The sequence below is a fragment of the Acanthochromis polyacanthus genome, chromosome 9, assembly GCF_021347895.1.
Source record: "Acanthochromis polyacanthus isolate Apoly-LR-REF ecotype Palm Island chromosome 9, KAUST_Apoly_ChrSc, whole genome shotgun sequence".
NCBI classification, from domain to species: domain Eukaryota; kingdom Metazoa; phylum Chordata; class Actinopteri; family Pomacentridae; genus Acanthochromis; species Acanthochromis polyacanthus.
The window spans coordinates 5,148,374-5,167,355 of record NC_067121.1 but is presented as its reverse complement, the minus strand read 5'-3'; the positions used below and the strand labels follow the sequence as shown (position 1 = coordinate 5,167,355).

The 18,982-nt window shown below is 40.7% G+C and overlaps 1 protein-coding gene across 2 annotated transcripts; it reads right to left on the bottom strand.

The window, feature by feature from the left end:
- Window positions 1–288: 288 nt before the first annotated feature.
- proca (protein C (inactivator of coagulation factors Va and VIIIa), a) lies at window positions 289–10,883 on the bottom strand. 2 transcript variants are annotated; one of them, XM_022213978.2, is made up of 10 exons: window positions 10,754–10,883; window positions 10,474–10,508; window positions 10,297–10,380; window positions 7,819–7,976; window positions 7,100–7,124; window positions 6,347–6,457; window positions 5,336–5,476; window positions 4,343–4,458; window positions 2,648–2,765; window positions 289–989 (listed from the first exon to the last, which is right to left on the bottom strand). In XM_022213978.2, exons 3-10 carry the CDS (start codon window positions 10,364–10,366, stop codon window positions 400–402), a joined length of 1,329 nt encoding a protein of 442 aa, XP_022069670.1. In that variant the 5' UTR covers window positions 10,367–10,380; window positions 10,474–10,508; window positions 10,754–10,883; the 3' UTR covers window positions 289–399. The 2 variants fall into 2 exon arrangements, with proteins under 2 accessions (XP_022069670.1, XP_051809140.1); XM_051953180.1 differs by having other exon boundaries at window positions 10,474–10,588; window positions 10,754–10,797.
- Window positions 10,884–18,982: the final 8,099 nt, after the last annotated feature.

The following is an 18,982-nucleotide window of genomic DNA, read 5'->3' as shown; positions in this document are numbered from 1 at the left end:
TGTCAGTGCTGCTGTTAGAGTGTGTGTTTGGTGTGTGACACTATAAAGACCCTTAATGACTCAGTTAGACCAAGCATTATTTGGACCTAGTCTGAGTTGGGTGTCAGTTTCCCAGAACTGAATGGACCAGTAAAGACTGCTAAAACCAGATGCAAAATCTTTGTTGTGAAATCAGTGACTATGAGCTAAAATGGATGAATGAGTTAGACTTCATCCTCTGGGAACCACGACTTAACTTTGCTGCCAGATGTGGAGATCAGTTGTGGTGAAAAAGCAAACAGAAATCTCTTCACAGTTAACCAGTTTATTTACCAAAGTGTGTTACATCTCTAATGTACTCAGGCCTCTCTGAGGGTTTACCAGGCCAGACTTGGTCAGTAAATGGGGCTTGGAGCAGGTTCAGACACTTGGGGGCTGTTGTGGGTGATGGGCTTTGTCCCACTCTTCACGCACTTTGCTGATCCAGTGGTTGTAGTTGGACACCTTAGTGTAGATGCCCAGTTTGTCCTCCTTCCCACAGCCATCCCCCCAGGAAACCAGTCCAACTAGGAACCAGGTGTTCCGGTACAGAGTGACCATCGGCCCGCCGCTGTCCCCCTCGCAGGCATCCTTCCTCTGCCCGAGGATCCCGGCGCAGAGGACGTTTTCTGAGATGTTGTGGGGAAACATCTGGCGGGCGCAGATGCTGTGGCTGACTAGTGGTATTTTGATGACATTAAGCGCTGAGCTGTAGCGATTGCTGTCCAGGTCTTCTTTGCCCCAGCCGCTCACCACAGTGATGGTGCCATTGAGGTGAAGCACCCGTTCAGCCATCTCACGACTTGGCAGACAAACAGGGATGATGTATTCTGAGAAGGGGGCGGGGGTTTCCAGACGCAGCAGGGCGATGTCGTTGTCCACAGTCCGACTGTTGTAGTTCGGATGTTTGAAGGTCTTGGCGACCCTCAGTGTCACCTCGGTACCTTCGTCTCTGAGACGTTCATAGTCACCTGAAGACACAGATTAGGGTTTGTTGTTTAGCGAGGTGTTCAGTCTCTACTGTTTGCTGCTGTGTCTTTTCACCCTGAGATTACTCGTTGAATAGACCACACTGCTCTGCTTATGTCTGGGTGTTATGTCCTCAGGGTCGACTAGCTTCTGCCTCTGTGTGGTGCTGGGGTTAAAGGAACAGGGATGCAGTGCTTGTTGAAAAGCTTTTCAGATACTCCTCCAACACAAGAGTTAACAATGCTGTTCTGTTTATGGTTCTTTTCATTTATGTCTCTCTTTTCAGCAATATTAATTCCTTCCTGTTGTAGCTGGTGAGATGAGAATGGAAAGTGGCTCTTTTGAATTGATACCTTCAACCTGAATGTTTTACTTTGTATGTGCCAAATTCTTAAGGTGCGTGTCCACTATATGCGAATTTCCCACACGGCAACCCATCACATCTGAAAATCACACGGCTGGCGGGCGGTCACTAGCGGATCACAACATTGTCACATGACAGCGGTCGAGCAACAGCGGGCCGCTACGTGGTGATGTGACCGAGCTATTTTTCACTGAACTGTTTTTGAAATAAAAGGGAAAGTTTGTGGCCGAGCCGCTGTGCTTATCCAACATGCCTGCCAGACCCTCAAACTGAAAGCTCGGTCACGTCACCACACAGCGGCTCGCTGTTGCTCGACCGCTTTCATGTGACAATGTTGTGGTCCGCCAGTGACCGCCCGCCGGCCATGCGATTTTCAGATGCGGTGGGTTTCCGTGTGGGAAAATCGTATTTAGTGGACACACACCTTTAGAAGGAGAAGAACCATGAACAGAGCAACATTCCTTGTTTTGAAGCACTTTCTGGCAAACTGCAGAAGATCTTTGACAAATACCACACGTTTGTGCTCCAAAAACACACTGAGGTAGAAGTTTGAGGATAAAAGACCCAGATATAAGCACAATCTTAGCAATCCACCTACATCTGAAGGAAAAAGAACACTCACTGGAAGACAATAATGGACACATTTTGACCTGAGAAAAACAACTGTTGGAAAGAGGAGTGAAAGAAGCATTCTTCATCAAACTGGAACGACCATCACTAAAACAACTTATGTGACTCCATTTACCACATACTTACAATGCAGTCCTGAGATCACTCTCCAGACAGATTAACACAGCTCGACTCAGCCAACTGTGATAACTAGCATGCTGGCCAGGTACAGTAGGTCACCACAAACCACACTGGAGCTTAAATGGCTGAGATTCCCCACCACTTACAACTTCAGAAGCCTTTTGAATGAAAAGTCTTTAAGAACCTCAAGCAAGTCCAGCTACCTTAGATTAACAGATATCTTCATTTGAAAATAAAACCTTAAGTAAGAAATCTAAGTCTTTTTTTAACTGAAATACTTATATTAAATTTATCTTTTAGCTCAGTTTTGTATCAGATTTAATCTCTAAATTCAAGGATTTTCCTCCAGTGGATAGAATCAGTGTCTCATTCGTCAGTTCCGGAATGAGTCGCACTAAACTTGGCAGAAATCTAAAATTCTCTATCATCACTTGTGTCTCTTTCAGTATCTGTTGCTGTACAGTAAATAACTGTAATAAAGTTTCTAAATGTAATTTAATGTGTTTGAGGGCTCAGTTTTTCGGTGTCTGACCAGTAAAAACTCACCCAGTCGCACTCTGAACCTCAGGTTGTTTTCGAGGCAGTGGGCAGCCGTCAGGACCCAGCTCTCGTCGATGAGGACGCCTCCGCAGTGAAAACGCCCTCTAGCGTTCAGCAGCAACACCTGCACACAAACACACAGACCAAATGTTTGTCTTGTTCTGCCTTTAAATGATCGGACTGATGGTACAGTACAGAACAACGCTAACTCCTTGACAGCAGCAGACGAAGGTTCTGCTGCAGAGATCACACTATGCAACATATGCTGATCTGAACCGAAGCTGTAACCAGCCAGTGAACCAAAAAGACAAGTCACTTCATCCCCGTGTTTTGGTTTAAGAATCACAGCAGTGAGACGACGCCACCATCAGGTATATTACAGCATTGCCCTCGACGGTTTTAATTCAGCAGGCTGTTGGTAAAAGCTGGGTAGCCAATGACTTTTTAGGAAAGCATTTTTAAGAGTGTGTATACACGTTTTTATCATTTATTTAAAAAACAGAACGCTGTTTAAGACAAATAGTTTGAGGACACCCGGGAGCTGAGAACATAGTAAGTCCACACGTGATAGGGGATCTGAATAAAGGATCTGAATAAAGTTCTCAAATGTCTAATTTTAGTCACCTAAATCTGTGTTTGTGTGGATGAAATGGCCAAAACACATTGAAAAGTTTCATTTTTCAGAAGTACTGAACAGCGGCAGGCCACTATAGATGTGGAGTTTTCTGATTTATGTTCACCTTCTGGGAGATGTTCAATACCAAAATGCATCGTGTGATTTGACAACTTTTTGCTTCTTTCATGAGGAAACACAAACAGTTGTCTATTGTTGCTGTTTTTAAAAGCAAACTCAGAACTACTTTTTGATTTTTAAGACTTTTTAAGACTTTTAATTGATGATATTATTCTGCCAAAGAGGCGGAGCCTTGGCAGAGTTATGTGACGATCAGCGTCTGTTTGTCTGTCTGTTTGCAACATTACTCACAAACAGATTAACGGATTTGGATGAAATTTTCAGGGAAGGTCAGAAATGACACAAGGACCAAGTGACTAGATTTTGGCAGTGATGCAGCTTATAGTCTGGATCCACAAATTTTTTAAAGATTTCAGCTGTCAGAAATGACACAATGACAGAGCAACCTTGGCTGCACTCTCTGAGTGATTTTCTAGTTTATTTATTTCACTAGCTATTTTCTATTTATGATTTAGGCTCTATTATCTGTCTCTGTCTGTTGGTTCACTTTTTTGTTGCATCTTAATTTTTTGTTTTGAATTGTTGACTTATTGTGCCTCTGGTGTTTTGTCATGAAACCCTGTGACAGACCCTGCCTTTGCCCTGAGTCAGCTGGGATACACTGCAGCCCCTCCCTTGTAAGGAGTAATCGGTGTGTAGATAATGAATGTTTTGTCATTACATTTTTAGTTGAGTTTCCTCCGTGTTTTAATTGAGTCCTTCATTTACAACTGCTTTTTTTTTGAGGATTTGTATGGAGGATTGTTTGCTCTCTGAAGCACTTTGATAAAATCTGATTTGGATGAAAATCTGATTCTTACAAGAAACTACTGCTGCAGCATTTATTTCCTCTTTACTTAGAGTGGATGGACATTAACAAAAGCAGTGGATCTGTCAGCACAGTGACTGAAGCAGCTGGTTTGTATTGCAGGTGAGTTTTTCTTTGTGTTGGCAGTAAAGTCGGTTACCTGCCAGGGACTTTCCCCCTTCTTGCCCACCTCCCCTCCAACCATCCAGGGCTGTGGACCCTCCATCGGCGGGCTGTAGGTAGTCCTGACCCCCAGCTGACCACAGGACGACTGACCTGCAGGGAAACCATACAGATGTGCCATTAGACAGATAAACAAGATCTGAAGAATATTGTCAACATGATTTCTAATACTGCTTCTCAATGTTTTGTCCAATAACAGTCTTCGTTTCACGTGTCGCATCTGATTTCAGATTTTCATTTCTCTGGTGTGATATTTCTCTTTTATGTGCAATAGAGTCAATGTAATGAGCAATGTTTAATTTTCACCTCGTTATTTCTCTATCATGTGTGATGTTACTTATTAGCTCAGTATAGTTACCATCATTATTTTTTACTGTTCTATTCTTCATTGATTATCTATGAATATCTGTTTACTTATAATCAACTTGAAAGTACAGTTGTAGCTAATGTTTATTTCCATACTGATTGATTATTAGCTTTATCAGTTACTCCTTTAGTCCATGAGTTTTATAATAAAAAAGCATAAAAAAACAACACCCATCTAACTCTGAATCAAACATTTCATGAACTATTTGAGAAGCTAAAAGAGGCAAATATTTAACATTTTTGTTTAGAAAGTAGTCAAAGTATTTGAACATTTTTTGAATAATTGTTTTATTGATTAATTAATTGATTGATTTTGCAGCTCTTCTGGAGAGTAAACGTTTCAGAGTGTGGCAGTGAAGCATTACTCACATTTGTGTTATTTTTCCTTATTAATAAAAGGCAGCATTTCAGTGTGTTAACTGTACAGTAGGAATTGTAGTCAGTGTTGAGTGTTTTTTTTCTCAAACTGTGAACTCTGTGCACCATCACACTTCTAATACTGATCTCTACAAAGTGATCTGCTGGGAGTTTAATGTGGAGCTGCTGAGGTTTTGCTTTTGCAGCTCACCCGAAGATCCAGCAGTCAGACTGAAGCTGTTCTCACCTTTCTTGACACATTGCTTGTGGTCGTTGTCCAGCTTGTATCCAGTCAGACACCCGCAGCTCCTCGTCTGGCTGTCGTCGTTCTCCAAACAGTCGTGGTCACAGCCGCCGTTGTCCACCGAGCAGTTAGTGGCTGTTTGAACTGCGTGGCGACAGCAGTGATGGACGACTTTTAAACGTGCACCGTTTCTCTTAAGATTGTATTTAAATTCACTGCACAGGTTGCAATGACAAAAAAGCTATTGAACTGAACTGAATTGACATGAAGCTTTAGTAGAAATCAAGCACAAGCAACAATAAACTCGAAGATCATTTCAGCAACAGTGTTCATGTGAAAGATTGTATTTAGTCAGATTCTGAGAACATCAGGAGATTTTCATCTGCCACTGGATGACAAATTATTGACTTAGTGCCAAAGCTGCTGTGGTTCAAAGATCCTAGGACACGAAAATACCTCCTAAAGTATGTGTACTTCTTTTCTAAACGTATTAGATATTACCACAAAGCTGACTGTGAGAGGCCTCTGAGTTATCAGGAAAAATGACTGTTGGTTTGAACCTGATTCTCACATAACACAAGAAAGAGTACACATTTACTGCACCACTGTCATTTTATAAATATCTAATGTGTAAATCATGCTAATTAATGTCTCATTTCTAAATATCGGCTGCTTACTAGACATTCCAAAGACTTAAACATCAGAAACACCACTATAGTGTTGCCTGTGTGTTACAATAACCATTGAAGTTTCAGAAAAACAAACCATTTGCTCTTACAAAGGTTTGATCCAACACTTGTATTACATATATAAACTGGATTATCACTTTTGTTCTGGGACCAGGTCTGCCTCTTCAGTATCACTGAGGCTTTGTGAGGACCCTCAGGGAGATGGAGCATTTTCTCAGATCCCTTTACTAGAACCTTGAACCCTTAAACCAACTCCGAACCCTCAAAACAGCTAAAATGTTGTCACTTCTTCGTCTTAAACTCAGATTTGGGCTCATGGACTCACGCTGGTTGCAGTATTTGCCCTCGTAACCTTGGTTACAGCGGCAGGCGTAGGCTTGGTACAAATCCACGCAGGATCCATGTTCACACATGTTGGACTGACACTGGTTCCCATCTGAAACATTAAAAACAACAGCACATTTCCCACAGTTCTCTGTAGAGGAAGATGTCCACTTCACTGAGATGCTTGTTTGTCTTTTGACTTGTTCCGACAGCGTTTTAGCCAATAATTATGAGCAGCAGCAGAGTTTAGAAAAAGCGTATCAACTTGTAAGTCAGAGATAGAGATACCATCAATGATCCTCCAGTATTTATCCACCAACACTGTAGTCAGAGTTATTGCTAGCAGCTGCTTTTTCACCAAAATCTTAGGTTGTTGAGACATTAACAATAAGCGGGGAAGTCAGGGGTGTTGTATGTGATCATACTTGTAAAAAAAAAAAATGGACGGAGCATCTGGATTTGAATAGTTGATGAAGGAAAGACCGATTCACATTTTCTTTTTTGGCAACACTTCTGAAGTTGTTTGCACAATTACACAACTTAACATGCCGAACAAACGACTTGCAAATGTCCCTGACAGACTGTGCAACTGCAGCATTTTAAAAGGTGAATATTGATGAAGGGTTTTTCTCTTTCCTGCACTTTCCTGGACATTGATGGACAAGTTTTTGAAAACATCCTCATTTTTACTGTGAAAACCTTCAGCAGATTATTAATCATCCAGCAGGTTTGATGTTGAGCAGACTGGTCTCACCTGTGTAAACGGTCCAGAACTCCAACTGTAAGCACAAAACATGAAAAATCAGCGATGGAGCATCTGAACAGTGCAGACTTTAACTCAACACTGACAAGAAAAACACATTCTGGAGTCAGAGTCAGAAATCAAACAACTGCAACAGGAAGAGCAGAAACTTTCCTCATGTTCCTCAAGACTGGAGTGTGAGCTGATGGTTTGTTTTTTAAATAGAAAGCGTAAATTCTTCCCATTACTGCTAATCATTTCTTCAATCATTCATCTCTGTTTAGATGAATTTCTTCCATGCAGCTGCTGGTTCTTTTCTCAACAGTTTTTAAACTCGTTGCAGCTGAATAATGTGGTTTCATCCTGCATGTGTCAACAGTAACCAGAAATTTTTTTCAGGGTGATAATTTCAAACATTTGTAGAAAAGCAAGCATCTTGTAGCGTTAACCTGTAACACCAATCATAGCTTGTTTTCCTGGAAAACAGTGAATTGACCTGACTTTAAGGTTGTTATTGAAAGAGTTGCAGCAGTTTCCAGGAAATCTGTTTTACCCCATCAGGGTAAATAAACAGAGAAATATGCTTTAGTTGTAAACATCCAGATCTGTGGTACCTGTGGTGAAAGTATGAAGTTTCTACTGTGTATTCTTGTGGATTCACTAAGTTTCTATTCTTAGTTTTTCATTTCACCACAGTGCGTATAAAACATTCGCTCTAACAAACTTCTTACTGTAGCTTCTCTGGTTTGGAAAATCTCTCTGGCCTCTTCGAAGTCGCACTTTTCCTCGACACACTCGCGCTCCATGGAGGCGGGTTTCAGCTCCTCCAGGAAGGAGTTGGCCCGGCGGGATCGCAGCAGCATGTGAGCCCTCGGAGGGTCCGAGAACACTGAACACAGAGAAAACGTTACACTACAGCAGCTACAGCGAGTTATTTTAATGCCTGTGAGCCTTTCATAACAAGATCACGACACTTTTTTCCAGCTTACCATCATTAAGTCCAGCCAGTTTTCCCCGAAGTACTAAACAGAAACCCAGATACTGCTGGACTTATTCAGTGACTGTCAGAAAACTGGAGCTCACTGGTCTGACGGACATGAAACAGTTTAGAAAGTAAGCCTTTATACGTCCATAAACTGTAAAAGCTGGGAACCCTGAACCTGAATGCTCACAGAACTTCTTTATGTGGTAAAGAAATGCATTTTTATGTGGAGCAATCAAACAGTTGTACATGGACGAGTCACGGCAATGTCACATCTGTGCATGAACTGTAAGCAGTAACTATCATGAGTCAGCAGACCATGTAATAGCATGCTATCGACAGCATGACATGTTTTTGTGACTCCCGTTTGGTGCACATCTCTTCATGGAGCTCAAACATCACATTCTGAGTCAGTCAGCAGATGGCTGGTCCAAACTTCATGCAGAGGACCATTGCTGGTGATGGGAGGAGGGTCTGTGGCTACCATCAGGAGAAGAAACAGCAATTACAAAGACTGAATAAGGAGCATCAGTCCAGGAGCTCGTTGTTTTCCTCAACATTCATGTGGTGGTGAATCAATCTGTTGTAAAATCCTGAAGGAGAACAATCAGCGCAAATTACCTGAACTGAGAGGATGGCATGTAGGTGCTCCAACTGCACTGTGCACCCAATCAGAATTTAATTTTTTGAATTGAATTGAACTGGAGTGCAGAGATTAGATTTTCTTTTTGGCCCAAAAACTAAATCGTCACTCTCCAGCAGCCCATCTCGCCACTTTTGCCTCCTTGTGTTCGCTGACTCTTCCCCAAAATGAAGTTCAAGTTAAAGGATTTCAGTTTTGACACCGTTTAGGAGATTCAGCACCAACTGCAGATTTTGGTTGACATGTTTACATGACTGGACTTCCAGGAAGTGTTATCAGCGTTGCAGGAGCACTGGGAGCAGAGTATCACTGCACAAGCAGATAGAGATGGTGACACAAACTTTTTGATCACATCTTGCATCTCGTCGCCTGCTCAGAAAATTTGTCAAAATGTGCAGGAAGCTAATCTCAACAGGAGAAGCTAACATACTGTTTCCAGTGAAAATCTGGAAAAGTCTTAGCCTAGCCGTGCTAGACCCAGGTCTGAAGACACAAGGGTCTAGGGACTCTCGACAGGGAGGGAGGCGGGCTAAAAGGTTGTCTTTCAAATCACTCTGCAGCAACTGGGTAGGTATACAACCAATCAGCGCAACGAATAGGCTGACGGAGTTCCTTGAGCGCCGGAAATCAGAGGATGCGGTAGTTCGGTGAAGCCTTATTTATACAGTCAATGGGTGAAGCTCAAGTATATTACAGACATGTTAACAGAAAGATTATTCAGAGTCGGTGATAATGGAGCTCAACGACTGTTGTCGTTTTTGTTGTCGACCCTGGCAGAGAATTAAATTCGTTGCCGTGGGTTGTCTAGCGCGGCTAGGCTAGTTGTTTCTGGTTGTTTCTGTCAGAATCGTCGCGCCTCTGTCGTCACTTAGTTACGCCCGTCTTCTGACTCTACACTTCATGGTGATTGGTCCGGCCAGTTTTAGGAGCATCCAACCTCGAGGCTTACCGAGGGTAACTAGACCCACCCTGGCAGAGAATTAAATTCATTGCCGTGGGTTGTCTAGCGCGGCTAGGCTAGAAAAGTCTGGTACTAATGTAATAAAAAAGCTGCAGTTTCCAAGCCTTTTTGTCATCCAGACCCAACAGGTCGAGGCAGATGGCCGCCTTCCCTGAGCCTGGTTCTGTCTGAGGTTTTTTATTTTCTCTTCCTATCCCAGGGTTTGTTTTCCTTCCTTCCCACTGTTGCTCACAGGGAAACGATTGTTGGGTTCTCTGCTTTCTCTTTGTAATTCGTCAAGTTTGTACCTTACTATGTTCAGTGCTTTGAGATGACACATGTCAGTCTGTGCTATTTGAACAAAAGTGAACTGGAAATTGAAATGAACTTTTGCTCCAATGTGGTATATCACCTGTAGTGTTACCCATTTACTTTTCCTATTCCTCTTTACTTTGATCATTTTACACCACATATACATGTTTGGCATCTGTGTGATGCTTTTGCACAGTTTTGCTTGGAAAAATATGTAAATCCAACAAAAGAAAACTGGAGTTGCTTGGAATAAAAAAAAAAAAGTTCAAGAACAAGATCTAATAATTAATAGTGGTTGTTGTTCTCTGTAGTAATCAGCCAAACATACTCACCTGACATACTGATGACTGACGCCGACCACAGAGCGACGACGACACAGCCACACAGAACGAGACGGGACATGACCTCAGTCAACCCTGCAGCCAATCAGACGAAGCAATCACCTCCTCAGTGTTTATATTCACCCACCGTCTCCAAACATCAATATTTATAATGATATTGTGACTTACTGATCAAGCAGGATAAAAACTCAGCTCTGGAGGAACTGGGAGACAGAAAGACAAATGACTAAAATCAATCGATAGATCCGGTGAAACACTTCTGCAGTATTGATCCTTTAGGCCTCTGAACAGAAACACAGGAGGACACGATCCTTGTTTGAAACGCTGCGACCTTTAACCCTGCTAGCTGAACAACAGCAACAGCAGAGCGAAGTCAAGTCGACATCCTAAACCTGTTAAGTGTCATGAAACCAGGGAGGGGAGTCGATCTGAGGAACGATGTACTTACGTATGAAGAACGGACGCCGAGGACGAAGACGATGCTTCGCTCTGTTTCTGGTGTGTTAATGACTAACTACTAGTGTTTACTGAGAGTCCACAGTCTGCCGCTGGACGCTGCCAGACAACACTGTCAACACACAAACCTCCAGCGGTTTAACCTCCACCCACTCACCTCTCCTGCACTTCACACTCACTGCTGCACTCCAGTCCAAAATGGTTTTATTAGTAGTCTAATAAAACATTTTTACACAAGACCTCGGTCAAAGAGGCAGATTAACTCCACAGTGACCTTTTTATAGTCCGATATCTGAACCTAATGGGGCCTAAATAGTTTGAGTTTTCTCAGAGTGCAGAAAGAAGAAGCAGGTTTCATCCAGGTGTGTGGATTAAATCATCACTGTGCTTCTCTGTAAATAAAGTCACTGTTCTGGACGATGTTTAACCATCGTGAACTTCCAGGATTTGAATGGGACAAAGCGAAAGAGAGGAGGATGACCAAATCAGGGGGTTAAAAGCAGAGTGGCCAAACCCACAAAAAAACCCTAACTCAGTTTTATATCATTTCTGTAATATTTTATGGTCTAGATTTTAGTGGCAAAGTCATCTAACCCCCAACCCAAATATAGCGTTACAGTGGCGCTTCCAATGTTAGACCATTCTTGACAGCACAAAATTTGGAGCCCATTTTTCTCAGAAACTAATATCTATCTATCTATCTATCTATCTATCTATCTATCTATCTATCTATCTATCTATCTATCTATCTATCTATCTATCTATCTATCACTATTATTATGATTGTTATTTTTTGGCATAAGGCCTAAAAATATATGAAAACCTGTGAAAATTTGCACACACGTCAGGACAGGGTAAAATTGCGATATTTTTGTGAAATGCACACGTGCCAAAAAAAAAAAAACCTCAAACATTTACTGCAGACCTCAATGTGTTATCTACAGCTATGTAAACATGTAAGACATCAAGAAGCACAAAAAAAGCCTTGGTGCTCATGCCCAAAACCCAACAGGAAGTCAGCCATTTTAATTTGGCTCAGTTTTTGCACATTTTCAAAAGTTGAAAACTCAAAGGGGGTAAACCAAGACACCCCAAATTAGCCCTGAATGTACACCAGGCATGACTGATCAAACATTATCAAAATGCAACTTTTCGCCATGATACAGGAAGTGCTGGCTCAAACTTTACATGTGCAGTCAGTGTCTGGCTCTCACCATATCTACCAGCCAAAATACACTCTCAGTCGCAGTGCCACCTGGTGGACATGGTTGGGATAGCTGAGCCACAAGGATGCGAGGACCTGAGCAGCACTGCTTGTAGCTTTCATTGATCTTGTTAACTTTTTCCAAACCAATTCCCAATTTAACTAAATATCTAAAAACACTTTGGCTCTATTACAGCTGCCTGTCTTTGTCGCCAAGTGAAAGTCAATCGACAATGAAGGAAAGATGTTCACGATTTAATTAAATATGTAAAAAAAAATGCTTTTCAACAAATTTTGGAATCAAGAGTTTTAATTTTATGTATATCAACCCAAATATCAATTATCGGTTGGGATGTTTGGCTGCTGATCTGATCTGACTTAGTTAATATTTTGATTCAAGCCATGGGTGTGCATGTCACTGGTTCATCAGTTGTCCTTCCTCATTTTGGGGAACCACAGTTTACTGTACATCCCCAACAACAGCTGCTGTTTTAAGATGCTTTAACCCAAAGTGTCAAAGACTCATGGATCCTCACAGGCTGCACATTTGACCTGCTTCCAACATCAGCTTCAAGTTCTAACTGATCACTTATTGCCAAATGCATTCCACCCTCTTACAGGAGCCACTTAAACTAGATAATGTGGGCTATTCATTTTACCTGTCAGTGTTTTAATGTTGTGGCAAAACAGTGTATATGTGAGTATCTGTAAGTAAAGCTCTGTGTGAATGCTCCTGCAAAAACCATTAATTCCACAGTGACCAGATGAAAAAACAAAACTTCTCAGGTGTCATATGATTTCTTTTGCGAGGGCAGTGCCTCCAACTTGATGCTCATAAACCTAGAATGTATTCACCTTTACCTCCTGTAGTTGCTTCTCTCTTGGATCTCTGCATCAGATTTAGTAGGTTACAGCTTTTACTCCAATGTGTTTGATGCATTTAATGACCATTTAGGTCATATTATATATATATTATATTTAGATACCCAAAACTGAAGGACTCAGATGAAGACCGAGGCCATGAAGATATTTAGAATATCTCAACACTACCATCATGGTGCAATATCAAAATGATAACCTTAATTAAACAGATTTATTTACTGCATTCTTGCACAAATCTTCATTCATTTTGCATTTTTGGTTTTCTTTATCCCACTGTGAACGATGCCAAACTTTAAAATATCAACAACGAGCAATAAAGCTGGGTGATCTTTGGGTGCTGAAGCTGAATCAGGGAGACTGTGATGACATTACTAGAAATATGTAAGATAGATATTGTAAAGCTGATGTGTTGATTTAAAATATACAATAACCAGAGCAAGAGGAACAGAGGAGATGCCTGTTTCTGGTGTGTGAGCTGCAGATGATGACTGACTGTAGATACCATCAGACGTGTGAACAAACCCTGGCACAAAATTCAGAAAAAGCTGACACAGTGAGAAGGCAACAAGAGACTTTTGGGACTTTCATTTGTCTTGTTTTTCTATTGGAATTACATAACACACAAAGTACAAAGACAGAGGCATCAAATAACTCACCATATCAGATCAGAAGATATCAAGACACAGGAACACTTCCCTGCAAGTACAAAAAACCAAGTTATTGTCCCTTATTAGAACACAGCACCGACTTCACTTTTGATTATTCCCTGTAGATCCTGTTTAACTGCAGACTGAACTCTCTTATCAGACCTCATGTAGTTAAAGAAACAGAATAATCTAAAGAAAAACATAAACTCTCCTTTACCGTCTGATCTAAAGGAAAACAAATTCCACCTACCAGCATTTCAACACCTGGAAAGAGCATTTTTTGTGAATAAAAGTCTTCAATATGAGTTTCATCCAAACAAGGGTTCTCGGGGCTCGTTAAAGAACTCAAGGTGGACTGAAAACACGATGGAGAGATTATCATCTTAAGCCTGACTCAAACACAGGAGTCTTAAATATCAATAATGTTTGATATTTGTGAGATGGGATGGTTTCCATTATTACTCATCCTAAGACAATACAACCTGTGTTGAGTGCATGTTACCAACCTTTTCCTCATCCAGGTGTGTTTCTGCTACAGAGGTTTGGATCAGGGCTCATCAAGGTAACTTTAAACTGATCAGTTTTGGAATGAATCCAGGTCTGATCTTTTGTTTAGGCCCGTTGTCACACATCTGTCCAAAATGTTAGTACTTTTCTTAATATATGACACATTATCATTGAGTAATGTTTCATTTTTTGCATGGTTTTAGCCACAGACACTTGATTCAGGACATGATAGTAGCTGTTACATACACCACTCAGATATACTTTATACTACACATGTGCACTGGCTGGGTGTAATTAAGCGTCACACACTTTGTCATGGTGCCCCTTTACTAGCTAAACTCCTGTGATGCTCTCTGTTTGAACTGCGAGCCTCCTCAGGTCACTACATTATTTAACAGCACCTTTGGTGGCACAGCCCGGTACTACAGCTAATCTACAATACTTTAAATGTATTTTATGTAAAAGAAATAGCATCAGATTGACAGATACTATTAATTAATTGACTCAGATCAGATTGGGAGCAAAAAAAATGTACAAATATGATCAGGATATCCCTAGTTTCTGCTTTAGTTTTCTTCTCACTAAATCTGTGTTTTATGTTATAACATGTTGGTGCACCACAGTCTCCATTTCATCTCCATGTGAGGTGATGATCTACTCCCTGAATGCTTAAAAACAGTAAATCTGAATACTGTGGCAGTGCTGTCTGCTGGGGAAAGCCCAGTGTTTTGTTTAAAGCTTCAGAACAGTTGAAGAACAAACTTCCAGCCTCAGACGTACAGTTTGTTTATGCATCATGTGTGTCACATGACCCTCTAAACACATGACCTTTCTGACTTGTGTAACAGACCTCGGATTGCTCAATAAACCTCTTCAAACAGGAATGCAGGTCTTGTTCTCCCACAGGCACAGGTGTGGAACTATCAGCCTCCAGGGTGTCACTGAGCGCTGCTGGCTGTGGAAACCAGGACACTTATTAAGGTTAACTATTCATCTCCGTGCATTCTTTTGTGTCTCAGCCTCGTTCTCTCAACTCGGTTTACGTCGGCATTCTCCGCTGTTTTGACTTCGCAGGATAAAAGCTGGCCTGAGGACATAAAGGAGCCATCTCTGGTTCCACTGGCGGCTCTGTGAGGAGGTGACTAACGCCGGTCGGGACAGTGCCGATGGAGAGAGCGGCCTCAGAGAACTGGCTCGCCGCCTGCTGCTTTGTGTTCGGTCCAGCTTCCGCTTTGTTCTGTCCACTTTCTGCAAGGTGTTTCAAAAACAGGATCTGTGTTTTTGTCCCTCAACAACAAACAAAAGAGCTCTGATGTAAAGACAAAAAATTTCAGTTCCCCTTCACATCCTGAATTGCAAAAAACAAGCAAAATATTCTGATGCATGTAATTCATTTTTAGCAATCAAAGCAATCTGAATGAAGGTTTAAACAATATGACTCAATGCTACAAAACCTGAAGAAACTGGGTCACACTGGAATTAAAAATCATTTTTGTTAGTGTTTTATTTTCAAGAACATGAAATTATTTTACTTGAATCAATATTTATCAAATCGGACTTCGACTGAGAGCATTCGGTTTATAAAACGTCAGCCAGAGAACAAGTTAAATCTAGATTATCTAACAAATGGTCCAAAACCCAAAGATATTAAGAAAACATCCAGAGGGCTTCAAAGGTCAAACGTGCAGATTCTGTTTAGTAGAGGATAGAAAAGTTCAAAAAAGACTAAATATGCAAGGCACTCTTCTAACAACAAAAGGTAAAACAGACAATATTTGTACGTGTTGAAACAGAGCTGTAACTCAACATGCACTGGCATTGACTGTGTTGTTAGAATTTCATCATGAAATAGCCGTCTGTACAAAGGCTTTGAAATGTTTTTACCAGAAGAGTACCTTTTTATCTGATATTGAACAGAGAAAAACAGCAAATCACAACAGGAGAGAAGTTGCATTTAGGAAATTCCTTGAAATCTCTGCTTGAAAATCACATTGGTTGAGTTTTATTATTTTTAATGTGCACCTTTTCAGCAAACTGAAGAAAGTTTCAAATGCCCCCACAATGTCTTTTTCAATTTTTCAGCACAAAGCAGCGCAAAGATGGTAGTCTGGTCTGAGCAGACTGTTTCAGTGTTGGTAGCTTTAAATGCAGCCAAGTTTCAGGAAGAAGACTCTCCCTGTATATTCAACCGACATAGACGTAAATAAGTTTGTAAGACCAGGACTTTATGTCTTCTGACTTTTTCTCCGAGCGATCTTTTGACATGAAAACATCTCTGAACTCATAGCTCAGATGTTTTTAACTCCTGTGTTTGGTGACTTTGTAAGATGATGTTATAAAGTCAGTATTTTAGCAACAGCTTGAAAATTGATCAACATACGTCCCTTACCCATTAATCTCACCTCTCAGAGCACTGAGGGGGCTTATAAGGATTATACAAAGTTTGAGTTTGACAACTGTTGGTTAGGTATATGGCTGAACTGGCCTGAAGTTGGGATGCTAGCTAGTTGTGGCGGCCTTGAACAATGTCAGAAGTAGACACCTTAAAGTTTTGTTTTCATCTTTAAATTTATAACAACCACAAAGCACAACAAGAAAAGCACTGAGAGTGCAGTAGTCTGCTAAGGCTGCTCAGTCGTTGCATCATTTCTGATGAATAAGTCCTGATAAGTCCGTAGCGGTTGATTTGCAGTAGGATCACAATCATGTGATCATCAGCAGGCAGCTGATGTAGTGTTCACTTGTTGTCATGGCTACAGTGACGCCATGCTGCTATGTCACAATGATACAGAAATCTTAAACAAATGCATGCATCCAGACTATAAGCCACATCACTACCAAAATCTAATCACTTGGTCATTGCGTCATTTCTAACCTTCCCTGAAAGTTTTATCCAAATCAATTAGTCCGTTTTTGAGTAATGTTGCTAACAGGCAGAGAGACAGACAGACAAACATACGTCGATCATCACAAAATAAATAAAACAATAAATATCCATCTTCACCATATGGCACCTTAAATTATGCATAACTTTAAACCTTAACACGTACTAAAGGAGTGAGTAATAGAAAGTTTCATCTCCACTACAATTCCTGTAAATGGGAGAATTAGCTATAAGAACTAAAACCGTTTGTGTATCAGGCTATAAACGCGTTTATTTCTGCCGTAAAGTTAGACTTTTTAAGATGGACGTTTACAGGGATCGATTAATTTTTGAAGCCTCATGTGGACATTTGAGGAACTGCAGTGTTTAGCTTCATTCAAAAATGGGGAATGATTCAGTAAGAGTCACAAACAAAAGGCCAACTGAAGTCCCTAAAGGCAACAGTACAATTTGTCACATACGGGCACTATTTTTTAGGCAAACAATAGTCAGACGTGGGCAAGAACCTACATTTTTTTTGGCATTTTCAGGAACGCCATCATTCACTGCAGCAGAACTGAATAGTTTACAGGAGATCTGTTTACGGTCTGAACTTCTTATCGCACATCGGCACCAAAAAGAACAATGGAAAGACAGAAGTAGAGAAGAAAGGAGTGAGAGGAACAGGGTAAATGGAGGTGAATAAAGACCTCATGTTCTGCAGTAAGACAGAACTTTCAGGATGATATTTAAATGACCACGTGCCAAAGCTGCAAACTTCATGTCCAAAGCGCTGCGCATCATTTAACACAGGAAAGAACCCAGTTTAAAATGTCATCTTGCAAGTGTTTTCTTTTCTTATTATTTCTCTCATGTGAGCAGTTAGTTTTGTCAGCATCACGTATCCAGATGATCCCATGAGATATTCCTCCAGAATGAAGACATTGTCCTCTGTGGTAAAATGTGTCAAAAAATAAAAGTAGGCTGCTCATTGTAAAGGCCGGCTGCTTTCACAGTGTTACGTTACTGTATTGTTGAGTCAACAGAGCTGTTTGTTCACGGGATTAAAAACCCTCTTTGCTCCTTCACAAAGCCATTCATGTCCATTATGGGCATAAATATTCAGTTTTTGTTCTGGTGGTGACTGTCACAAAAATTACAAAAAATACACTTATTTATACTGGAACTGATTAGAGATGGACGCTGCTGGAATGACCTGCTAATACTGATGAAGGCGTTTATGTTTTAAATAAATAATACTTACCTTATCTTTTTTTTTACATACAATTTATTACAAAGATGCTTTAAGGTCGTATCTGAGAGAAGATGTAATTCTTCTCATTGTTATGGAGACTACGTGGATAATTCCTGTCAGGCTAAAGGTTTTGCTTCAAAATAAAAATGGCATATATTACATGGAGGTTGAAGTCATTTTCTAGTTTTGCTCAGCGCTGTGTACATTTAAAAGCATTAGACGGTTTTCCAGTGCAGGAACCTGCGGTGAAGAGTTTTTCATAGAAGCAGAACCTTTCTCAGCTCTTTCACACTTTCTGTTTCCATTCTGGTGCCGAATCCAACAGCTGAACGAAACAACAATAAAAATAATAACTGGAAGGAAGTATGTCATGTTTTGTGCTGAACTTTATGTTTCATGTTTACTGCAGAAACTTCCGTGTTCTGACTGCAAGAACCCCCCCATAGAACCTTTCTCAGGGCCATTAGTCAAATAATCAAAGAAATGCAACTTCTGTTATTGTACTGTTTTATGATTTCTGTCATTCTAATTGTGTCACTGTGCACAGAAGACATTTCTCCTTCTAGCACAGGATGGGATTTATATTTACAAGATTGTCCTCTATAATTATTTGTTTCACAAAAAAAGGAAAATCAACATGTCCAACACTCTTTCCAGGCAGCACAGGTAATACAGGGAAAAAATGGAGGCTCCATATACTACAGATAATTAACTATTTCTATGTTTCTAGCCTCTCCAGAATTTTTCTCTACTACAACTATTACTACTGCTCATCAGCTGTAGAAAGATGTTTCACCATGATGAATGGATCTACAACAACTTACTCCTCTGTTTTTGAGGCACGCTCTACTTTATTCTCAGTC

Bases quoted from the DNA above. Each gene is read 5' to 3' on its own strand.
- proca (XM_022213978.2), bottom strand. From the start codon at position 10,366: ATGTCCCGTCTCGTTCTGTGTGGCTGTGTCGTCGTCGCTCTGTGGTCG. The intron at 4,459-5,335 runs GTGAGAACAGCT...GTTTCCCTGCAG, and splicing joins CAAGCAATGTGTCAAGAAAG to GTCAGTCGTCCTGTGGTCAG. The intron at 2,766-4,342 runs GTAACCGACTTT...GTTTGTGTGCAG, and splicing joins AGGGGGAAAGTCCCTGGCAG to GTGTTGCTGCTGAACGCTAG.